A 12,141-nucleotide genomic window follows, 5' to 3' on the forward strand; every position below is an offset into this window, starting at 1 on the left:
CCAAGGAACACTTCGTTAGCCGGGAGCCCTATTTTGGGGTCTCCAAGTGTCTTAAGACTGCGGCTATTAAACTATGGGTGCGCAGACTAGGTCTCAGGAGTGGTGGCTGGCTACCACAGGTCAGAGACAGGCGAAGGAGTTCATAACGGGGCTATTCGCCAAGGCTGATATTGCAGAATTAATCCGTCAAGACCGTGTGAGGCTATAAGGATAATTGTAGAGCCTATTAGCCGGCCACTGCAGGCCCTAGATTAGATTAGATTAAATTTGGGTGGCCTCAAGGCCTGCGCCACCGCGACCCCTATGGATCTATTGTGGCTCCCCGACTTTAGAGCTCACCCTCCAGACCCGTCCGTTTAATCAGACTCTTAATTCTGGAGAGTGGCTCCTGGGTAAAGCTCTCAGGCCTTGGTTTTTCCTCCCTGAGAAGTAACATCCTTAGCCATACGAGCCCCTCACACTGACACAACACGTGTAGTGCCGTTTCTTCCTCTTCCTGACAGAACCTGCAAAGGCTATCATCTGCCAGGCCCATGCGATGCATGTGCTTTCTGAGCCTGCAGTGGCCCGTTAATAGGCCTACAATTATCCTTATAGCCCCACGGCCTTGACGGATTAATTCTGCGGTCAGCCTCGGCGAGTAGCCTCTGATGAACTCCTTCGCCTGTCGCAGCCCAGTGGTAGCAAGCCACCACTCCTGAGCCTTACTCTGCACCCATGCATTGATGGCCGCAGACTTAACACATTTCGAAACCCCAAAGCAGGGCTCCGGGCTAACGAAGTGTCCCGCAGAGCCTTCCCGGGCCAATAAATCGGCCACTTCGTTCCCCTTGTGTCCTGAATGTCCAGGTACCCAAACTAGAAAGACCATATTCTGGTCACTAATTTCCTTCAGGGCACCCAGACAGTCCCAAACCAGCCTTGAATTGACCTGGTAGGAACTAATTGCCCGTAGAGCAGCCTGACTATCCGAGAAAATTACGACCTTAGAGTTAATAATTCTTCGCCCTTTAATCTCGGTAGCACAGAACCTAATTGCAGCTCAGCCTGAAAAACTGTAGCTAGTTTTCCTAGGCTAACCGAAAAGCTACATTTCGGTTTCGCCCCGTACACTCCCGCTCCTACTCCCTCCTCCAACTTGGAGCCATCTGTGTACCACATTGAATCTCCCACAACTGGGGGTCCACTTTTCCAAGCCTCCCGGTCCCCAATACAGACTTTGAAAGGCTTGTAGAAGTTATATTTGGGAGTCATAAAGTCCGAGGGCAGGCCCAGAATTGGGTCGGCCTCCAGCTCCTCATATAACTCTTGATACGCTCCTCCATGCCTAACGGTAATGGGGGCTTGTCCTGTCATAAGCCTAATGACAACGGCCTTTGCAACGCCTTGAATATATATGTGCAATGGGGGCAAATTTAATAAAACCTCCAAGGCCGCAGTAGGGGAAGTCCTCATGGCCCCAGTGACACTCAGGCAAACCAGCCTTTGAATACCACTGAGTGTTCGGATTCCCCCCCCCTGCAAGGTTTTCGCCCACCACGCCACCGCCCCATGTGACACCATGGGTCTAACCACACTTTTATAGATCCAGAGCGTCATCCTAGGGCTTAATCCCCAACTTTTCCCACACAGCCTTTTACAGCATCCTAAGGAAACCTTAGCCTTGTGGGAAATCATATTTATGTGTGAATTCCATGTAAGCCTTTTATCGAAGATAACCCCAAGATATTTGGCCTCCATGGACAGTGGGATAGTAACTCCCCCCAGAGTTGGTTGCTCCAATCCACCCAGATTCCTCCTCCTCGTGAAGGGAACAACCCTAGTTTTATGAGGATTGATGGAGAGACCTTCCGCTCTACTTCATCTATCCACTGCACTGCAGGCCCTAGAAAACACACGCATCGCATGGGCCTGGCAGATGATAGCCTTTGTAGGTTCTGTCAGGAAGAGGAGGAGGAAACGGGCCTCTCAATTTGAGAGGCTCTTATGGCTAAGGATGTTACTCCTCGGGGAGGAAAAACCAAGGCCTATGAGCTTTATCCAGGAGCCCGCTCTCCAGAATTAAGAGTCTGATTAAAAGGACGGGTCTGGAGAGTGAGCTCTAGAGAATACCACAATAGATCCAAAAGGGACGCAGTGGCGTAGGCCTTAAGGGCCGCCCTATTAGAATCTAATCTAATCTTATGTTTAAGTGATTTTCCCGTAATAGGTGTAGTAATTAACATTTTTGGCAATTTGTTGAATTTTATAATTTGGACGAGTTGAAATCCCTTACTTTTCAAAGTAAAATCAAAAAATGAGTCAACCATTCAGAAATTTTGGTGTAAATTGGTCTGTGAGGTACCACCCCACCCGTCTCTATTACATAAAAACCCAGAATTACGATCTGGTAGGAATAGGAGACATCGAGAGTTCTACAAATTGAGATTTAATGAAGACACGTAAATGCTCGGCGCCAACTTCCAGGCTACGCGACCAACATGGTTTATACAATGTAATATAGCCACCTGGGAAAGGGGCGGCACATCTGCCCGAGCTCTGCAAGACGGCTTTCAAGACTACAGCACGTTGTATACCCATTTTCTTGATTTAACCTCCACCGTTTAACCCATGCTTCAATGTAAGCCGGTTGAAAATAAAAAAAAAATAAAAAAAAAAATGTTCCTAATCTTCAGCAAACTTAAAGCACATATTCCTCCTAGCTCTTTCTACTGGGTAAAGTTGGAACTTATGTCACACATTTATATGACCACAACCTGTCCCTAGGAGGATATCGATTTTCACATTAATTGATTAAGGGAAAAGATCAATTCCGATGTGCTATTCATTTCTGATTACAATTTAGGCTGAAAATTCCTCTGGGATCGCATGAGAGTGACCCTTGTGGTCTTAGTTTTGTAATACCTCCCCGTGAAATCGATTATGCCAGGAACAATTTTCAAGCAAAATAGTTAAGATCGCAGTATATTGCGCTGTGGATGTGCAGGCTTTTGAAAGTTAACTTGTTATGTAGTCTTCTTTGGTGAAACGTGAAAAATCTATTCAGTAATAAATGTACTTCCGGTAGTCTTGGCTTTTCTTCGAGCTCGGAATATCAACAAGACTGAAGATTAAGCTGAAATGAAACTTTAGAGTAGCACGCTTGCTTTCAACAGTTGCTTTATATCGAACAAACAGTTCTCAAAACGAAAAAGTTGTAGACCAACTTTAGTAAGGAAATAGTTGAAGCTATTTTAGAATGGTACTTCCGGGCGGGCTTTACGTCCAAACTACCAAATCAGGTGTCGTGGACGGAGGCGACTAACAAACATACTTTACTGTAAATTTCTTTTATTAACCTTTAAATAAAATCCAAGCCCTAAGACCGGGGGAATCGAACCCACTAAACCAACAATACATCTTAGCATTGCGGGTCTAGCCTATAACCGCCCAACATACTTTACTGTAAATTTCTCATATTAACCATTAAATAAAATCAAAAGCCTAGACTAAGGGAATCGAACCCACTAAACCAACAATACATCTTAGCATTGCGGGTCTAGCCTATAACTGCCTAACATACTTTACTATAAATTTCTCATATTAACCATTAAATAAAATCCAAGGTCTAGATCGGAGGAATTGAACCCACTAAACCAACAATACATCTTAGCATTGCGGGTCTAGCCTATAACCGCCTAACATACTTTACTATAAATTTCTCATATTAACCATTAAATAAAATCCAAGGCCTCTAGACCGGGGAATCGAACCCACTAAACCAACAATAAATCTTAGCTTTGCGGGTCTAGCCTCTTAACCGCTCGGCTACCGTGACGCCTTACGCGGAATTTTATTAACACATATAACCCTCCTTGATAATATTTACGTCACAAAACCTTTCAAATACATTCAACTGGTCCTTTCAAAGGAAAAACCTTTGCCAAACTCTCATCCACCAAATCGAATTTGTAGATTACCATGAGTGCGTTTTTGTGTGCATAGTTTCAAGAAAAATCGTTGAAAATTCTCGAATATTTTTGAGAGGAAGTACCAGAAAAGCGGAAAATCCTTGCAGTAAAGTGGTACACTTCCGGTATTTTGATCGTTAGGTTACCCACACAGACAAATTTTCTGAAAACCACTTTTTTGAAATTCAGGGATCTTTATAAGGGAATAATTTCCGGTGATGATCTGACTTGGCAAGAGGAAGTTGCGAATGAAATGACCGGAAGCGAAACACCATTTTCTTTTCTTTACCGCTTTCATATCTTTCGTAATTTATTTATTATTATTTTGATTTACTGAGTTTAATTGTGCGCTGTTAATAGCATTTCGTAAACATTTCAAGTATTATCCGTGTTGTAGTAAAATGTTAGAGTTTAGCTCAAGAGCAGCGACAAAAAGCCCCTCATCTGCTCTCTACTGGCTTTTATGATAATTAAATTCTGCTACAAAGTGTTCATTAGTCTGCACAGGAGAACTTGTTCTAATCAGTGTACTATTTAATTATAATTGCTTACAAATATTTTCTATATTCATAAAGAAAACCCCTTTTAGATTTTGTCCTTGTTTTAGATTAAAATTGAAGATCAGTATTTATTGAAAACAAATAACTAGAATAACAATCAGTATTTATTGAAAACAAATAACTAGAATAACAATCAGTATTTATTGAAAACAAATAACTACAATAACAGTCTGTCTTTGAGTTAAAAGGAGTTCTCAAAGGATATATAAGGAGAATTAACAAACTACACCATCCGGGGAAAATAGATATTATTGATTATTACTTTCTCTACCGTAGAAAGAGAGAGCATTGTAATCGGTGCAGCTTTTTTGGCTTTTTCTAAGTTTTTAACCGGAAATAACCGTTTTAAGATTTCTGTTTTCGAATTTCCTTGTACAAGGTGATATTTCATATTTGTTATATTTCGAATCGTTGCCACCATCATGCTGGAGCAATAAGCTTTTATACAAAATAAATCTACCGGAAATGCTTATTTACTGCATCGATATTTTTGGAATTTTCCCGAAAACGATTAAAACGCTTCTTTTTTTTTTTTTGGACTTTGTAAGCTCGTTACTCACATGAAAGATTTTCCTCGGAAAATTTTTCTTTAAATAGGCAAGCTTCCCTCTAGATATGTCATTTAATTAGCTGCCTCAATGCCATTGTAATATTTACCATTGTAAATATGTAGTTTGTAGCTAGTACATCATGCTAAATTGTACCACTTCGTAAAAATGATTGTATTTCGTGAAATTTGTTATTCCCGAGTGTGTTATTATATTATTATCATCTTTATTTGCATAGAGATACAGTGTATCTGTCATAAAGGAGTTTAAGTTCATGTTCACTTTATAAACTTTGTAAAGTGTAAGATCTTAGTTTTAAAACTTTTTTAAATAATCAAAAAATTGCGTACATATTTTTCTCTTCAAAATTATTAATTAATTTACAAAGTTCTTCCTTTAGGATTATTATATTTGTGCCTAAATCTTCTAAATTAATTTCTTTTAAGCATTCAACTACCTCTGTAAGTACCAATTAAATTTAATGTTGCTTGGATAGAGCTTACTCATTACAATCAAGTCTCTTTAAGCAGATTTTTACATAGTTATCATTTAAGTTCTGTCACATGATAATTCTATCAAATTTTCTTTATCTTTTATTGATGATGATGTAGCTTTTCCTAAATTTGCTTTACATAAGGGGGTTTGAAATCCAATTATCATTTGTGTTTTCGGGGTTTTTGGAAAATACTCCATGAAAGATAATTTTAATCCTGTTGAATGTGCTGCTATATTTTCTCGTATATCTTGAGACAGACTAACCTTATTACTTGTTCATATTAACAACTTTACTGTATAATATTATTAATTTAAATAATTTTTATGAATTATAGGAAAAACCGTTTTTATAATATTCTTATGATTTAATTTTTTTATGTCCGCCATTATTGATTATTTTTTGTGTACCATCAACCAGCAACTCGCGTACCACCAGTGGCTTTGGGAAACGCTGTTTTAGAGTATTGTTCATCGTTTTTGTTCCAAAATGAAGAAAGATTATTGCCAACTTCAGTTTTCGTTATTTATTACTGCCAAGCTTTCAACCTAGGGACTACGTCATCTTCAGAGCTTAATTTAATTGGATAATTAGTTATTAAAATCTGGAAGCAAAACATTTGGAATAACCTGTAATAGGAGTTGGAGAAAATTCTGGATAAAAATGTTATTAAAGTGGAAACCACAGCCTTGTCGATAGCTCGCCCCTCCAGATGTTATTTATTTAAAATTTATTCATTTATGTAAATTTTATTTATTTATTTATTTTTGTTTTCCAAATTTCAGTTGTGAGCCGAATGAACGAACTCGTCCATCATATTTAACAAGGACTTTTTTTCCCTCCTCCATTTATGTTTTTCCTGCGCTTAGGAAGGTTGGGAAAATTGTTTTTCTTTTTCATTCCATTTAATTTTATTTATTTAATTTTCATTTCGTTGGTTTACATACTAGGTTATGGTTACAAACAGTGGATAATTCGGTTTCCATAACTTGTTGTTCGAGATTTTGTGCGTTGTTCGTACTCCTCTGGGATATATAATATATAAATATGTAATAAATAGTAACTTATATGATTGGAAGGGTTGCATATATTAATAAAATTGATCGATGATGTTCTTATCTACATTTAGCGTACATTATTCTACTTTTTCTACATTTGTGCAATGCGCTGCTTTCTTTTAGATTCTTAATTAAGTTATTATGAATTATAATTTTTTTTTTTTCTCGATTAGAAGCTTAAAATGTACTAAAATGAAAAGATTATCTGGACTGCAAGAATTACCTAGCAAATTATTCTGCCGATCAAGTCGTACGCAAGAGATTGCCGAGCATTGTAGAATTATAGGATATCCAAGGAGCGGACGACAGCTCCCGAAAAATGAAAGTTTTAAGATGCAGTCTTAAATTTAGTCAGATAATCGATAAACTTTGGATGATTAGGGCAATCGAAAAGTTTTGTTATGTAGTTGGATAATCAAAAAGCTTTGGATAATTAGGGCAATCGAAGAGCCTTGAGCAATTGACAAGCCTTGTTTAGTAGTCGGATAATCGAAAAGCTTTGGATGATTAGGGCAATCGAAAAGTTTTGTTGTGTAGTTGGATAATAGAAAAGTCGTGTTTAGTAGAAGGATAATCGAAAAGCCTTGATGATTAGGGCTATTGACAAGCCATTTTTAGTAGTGGGATAATCGAAAAGCTTAGGATGATTAGGGCAATCGAAAAACTTTTTTGTGTAGTTGGATAAGCGAAAAGTTTTGTTTAGTAGTTGTATAATCGTAAAGCCTTGATGATTAAGGCAATTGACAAACCTTGTTCGAAAAGCCTTGGATGATTTAGACAATATAAAATATCTTGTAACCATATCTAATTGTAACTAATAAAAAAAATCCCAAAATTGACGTCACCCACTTTTTTGTTTGCAGGTTGCTTGGATCCACATTGACCGACAGATGATACTGACCATACACAGACACGTAATTGCCAGGGTGTCTCGGTTCAGTGTGTCGCATGATAACCATAAAACTTGGCTGTTGAACGTGAACCAGGTACAACAGGAGGATCGAGGCTACTATATGTGCCAAGTGAACACAAATCCAATGATCAGCCAAGTCGGCTATCTACAGGTGGTCGGTGAGTATTATTGCGTTAACAAGACTCTTTCTTGATACAGTTTTCGAGCTTTTAACTTGTACATTAGAATGCCTTAAAAGTTAATTCTCTTAGCTTAAATGTTCAAATAAAGTTATTCAATTATACACAAGTATGAGTTCGTGAAGGAGTTAAGAGTAAAGTTCAGAGGAAATCGGAGGAGGAATTTAAAAAAAACGAAAGCGGAAAATCAATTCATTGTTCAGCTATTTCCGGTTGTAACATTTTCCCCCAATTCGAAACTTCAGCAACAGAATCCCCCCTTTATAGTACCCAAAATTCAGGAAAGTACATTATACTGAAGTTGTTCTTTAGACAAAAGCCTAACCCACCCCACTCTTACACAGCCTTCTTAATCAACCTCTTCTGCAAATAGGTTTTAAATAAAAGATCTAGAGCAATATGAGGATATAATTCATTAGAGGCCACAGTTACTTTACATGGTTTGTAAAGTAATTCCCAATATTTCAGGCAGGCTTTATGTCTACCTACCAAATTAGGTGTCATGGACTAGCAAACATACTTTACTATAAATTCCTCATATTAAACATTAAATAAAATCCAATGCCTAGAGACCGGAAATCGAACCCACTAAACCAACAATACATCTTAGCTTAGCGGTTCTAGTATCTAACTGCCTAACATACTTCACAATAAATTTCTCATATTAACCATTAAATAAAATCCAAGGCCTCTAGACAGGGAATCGAACCTAATAAACCAACAATACATCTTAGCTTTGCGGGTCTAGTATCATAACCGCTCGGTTATGGGTGCTGCCTGCGTGTAAAAATTGCAGCGTCTAGGTATTTGCTTTGTGCGCAAATATGAACTTTTTTTACTGTGCTTTTTTTTTGCTAGAAATATGAACTTTTGCTGTAAATCCTATGTGCAAGCACATGCCAACACAAGCACATGCCAACACACACACACACACACACACACATGTGCGTCATGTGAAGGATGATGACAAGTTATCGGCATTGTCCAATATATATTTAGTTTTTATAGCCTCCTATACGTTTTGGGACAATCAATCAATCGGCCCGAAAAACACCCACAGGTACAGGAAAAGGGACGAAGGTGGCTTTAGCGTGTTGTCCAATCTATTCTCCTGCACAAACAATCTACATCCGGCCGGGCGCTTCCATGTCCTGGAGGCTTACACATCAGAGTGTGTGAATGTGAGTGATGAGTGGCAGTAGCTATATCACTGATTTCGTAACTTCATATTCTACATCAACCAGCGGACAAGTGATTATTTAGTGTTAATCCAATCTAGTCAACATGTCCGATACTAATGGGTTTAACAATTTTAATCTTCACAGTTTAAATCATAATATATACGAGTGTTATTCGCAACTGCTGTTTTTTTATAGCTGCCGTCCCACTCTTACTTCCGGTTTCTATCATTACATTTAAAGAACAGTTTTAATTTAAATAATTAATAATTTTTATTTTCCGTTACTCTTTTGTTTTTTCATCTTCTCTTATTGCAATTGGTCCACAAAAATGTTTTTTTACTATTTAGTATGTGAGGCTGTGGAGTTTAGAAGACGTCATAACTTAACAACGAAAAATTGTTTGAGAGCAACATCCGGTTCTTTTTGAATAGCCATCGGAAGTACTACTTTTCTGAATTTTTTTTTTAATAGATTTTCTCGTAAAAGGTTCCTAATATACATATATATATTTTTAAACAAGGTATATTTATTGAGTGTAAGAATATGCACTGTGGCACTGGGTTCGATTCCCTGTCTAGAGGCCTTGGATTTTATTTAATGTTTAATATGAGAAATTTATTGTAAAGTATGTTAGGAGATTATAGGCTAGACCCGCAAAGCTAAGATGTATTGTTGGTTTAGTGGCTTCGATTCTCCTGGTCTAGGTCTTGGATTTTATTTAATGGTTAATATGAGAAATTTATTGTAAAGTATGTTAGGAGATTATAGGCTAGACCCGCAAAGCTAAGATGTATTGTTGGTTTAGTGGCTTCGATTCCCCCGAACTTAGGCCTTGGATTTTATTTAATGTTTAATAAAAGGAATTTATAGTAAAGTATGTTAGGCGGTGGTAGGCTAGACCCGCAAAGCTAAGATGTATTGTTGGTTTAGTGGCTTCGATTCCCCCGAACTTAGGCCTTGGATTTTATTTAATGTTTAATAAAAGGAATTTATAGTAAAGTATGTTAGGCGGTGGTAGGCTAGACCCGCAAAGCTAAGATGTATTGTTGGTTTAGTGGGTTCGATTCCCCGGTCTCTAGGCCTTGGATTTTATTTAATACTTAATATGAGAAATTTACAGTAAAGTATGTTAGGAGGTTATAGGCTAGACCCGCAAAGCTAAGATGTATTGTTGGTTTAGTGGGTTCGATTCCCAATCACTAGGCCTTGGATTTTATTTAATGTTTAATATGAGAAATTTACATAAAATTATGTTTGCCAGTCGCCTCCGTCCACGACACCTACTTGGTAGTTGGACGTAAACCCCGCTTGAAAAAAATAGGCGATTACTTTACTTTTGTTGAGCGAAAGTTGTGCTATTTTATTTCCCCGAAAGAAGTTGTTGTGGCTTAAGCCTAATATGCCAATTCAAATGGTCTACCGGCTCACCATCTATTAAATATTATTAAGGATTAAATATTTTCTTAAAAAAAAAAGCCAAATTATTTAAAATTTTATTATTTAGAATACGTACAGCATCATTCCGCAATGATCATACATTTGCATAATATATTAAAAGGCCACTTTAATGTGCATGAATGTGTGAACACGTTCATGTGTTATTAATCAGTTAAAATAGAATTCATGATCTATGGGAGAAGTGAGTTGCAGTGGGCAGAACTGGACCCACTAACTAGAGGGAGGAGGTCACAGAATACTGTATTTGACAAGGCTAGGGTATGCATTGTAGTGACCATCACTGTTTTACCATATGCTAATCCGTCCACACCATAAATACTACTGGCTCGATTTTAGAACCCCCCTCTCCACAGCCAACCATCATGCTACCCATCCAACTATTTACAGTACAAGAGTCAGGACAATAAGTAACGCTGTAACACATTTAAACGGGCATTAAATTTTATTGATTGATTTCGTTATTAACAGTCTTTCGATTAAAGTATTATTTTTTTGGGGGAACTTCGGTTGGCCATTGTTGTCGAGAATAGGGATTATGAACTGGACTATGATTGATAGTTAATGATTAAAAAAGGATGTGAAGGATTAAGAAGCACATGATGTGTCTTAATCCCTTTAATCCTTAATCCCTTCGAGTACTTAATTTCTTTTTGTTTATTAAGGCAAGGTGAAAAGTTGTCGGAATGTGTGTAAAGGTAGCGTGGCGATCAACGATTTTTTTTTTTCAATTTTATTGATTCACGAATCAGAATAACGCACTTCAACGGCCAACTTGATCTGTCAAATAGTTTTCTTGCATAAAGCTTTTGTTAAAAATGGATAAATTGCAATATCGCATCTTGTCAAAACGCTTTTTGTTTTGAATCGTTTATCATCAATCGATTCCTACATCTTCACTTTCATTTCATGCAGAAAAAGGGCTACTTAATTTGAAGATAATCTACGAGTAGTATGGCTATTATACTGCTATCTGCTTAAAACCATTGTCTTGGTGCTAATTTTTGTATTTCAGTCATTTGAAGACTATGAAAAAGCAGTCACCGTAGAAATATCTGAAGAAATAGTATGTTACAGTTTACAATAACAGTAATTAAATGTATATACGAGTATATATATATAGGAATGTGCGAGTGTTGATCTAGTGGTCAAGAGCGTGGCTTTGTAAGTGGGAGATCCCCAGTTCGAATCCCGCGTATGCAGTCATTCTTATTACTAAAAAAATCATAATACTTTTTTTAAAAAAAGTTTAGTCATACGCGGGATTTGAATTGGGGATCTCCCACTTACAAAGCCATGCTCTTGACCACAAGACCTACACCCTGGCAAGAGATTCTTACCTTAATCATAGGTCAAGAAGACTTGCATACGTTGTACATTAAAATGATGTGATGATTGCTTTTATTTGATGATAAAACAAATTTATCCTGGATTCACCCACATTACACTACAAGTTTTAAAATCTTCAATTATTATCATTTTTGTTCTTTGCGTCACCAATAACATTTTTTGCAGTCAGAGGACTTTCCAAAACGTGTTTTTTTCTGGTGGGAAAATTAATATTGAAAACCGTTCACGAATAAGATAAAATTGTAAACTTTGATCTTAAATATCTCAACTAATTTTAGGGGTATCGCAACGGGGTCAACGTCATTTTTCACAAATTTTTTATGCAGTTTTCATAATCATTGTCAAAACCAGTGGTCCTTATGAAACCCCTGATCTGGTTTTTTGGCCGTAACTCCGCCAAAAATGAAGGTACAGCATCGTGGTTGGAAAATTTGAAAACTAGACCAAAAAAACA

General features: G+C 37.4%; 1 protein-coding gene across 3 annotated transcripts in view; it reads left to right on the plus strand.

The window, feature by feature from the left end:
• Positions 1 to 12,141, plus strand: part of LOC141448328 (lachesin-like) — a 201,359-nt gene that overhangs the window by 119,456 nt on the left and 69,762 nt on the right. For all 3 annotated transcript variants that reach the window (XM_074116657.1, XM_074116658.1, XM_074116659.1), the window contains one exon: positions 7,473 to 7,680. In XM_074116657.1, the coding sequence (XP_073972758.1) occupies positions 7,473 to 7,680 (208 nt within the window). The remainder of the gene's footprint in view (positions 1 to 7,472; positions 7,681 to 12,141) is intronic.

The sequence above is a fragment of the Rhodnius prolixus genome, unplaced genomic scaffold (assembly GCF_049639745.1).
Source record: "Rhodnius prolixus isolate KJV_2025 unplaced genomic scaffold, Rpr scaffold_19, whole genome shotgun sequence".
Classification (NCBI taxonomy): Eukaryota; Metazoa; Arthropoda; class Insecta; order Hemiptera; family Reduviidae; genus Rhodnius; species Rhodnius prolixus.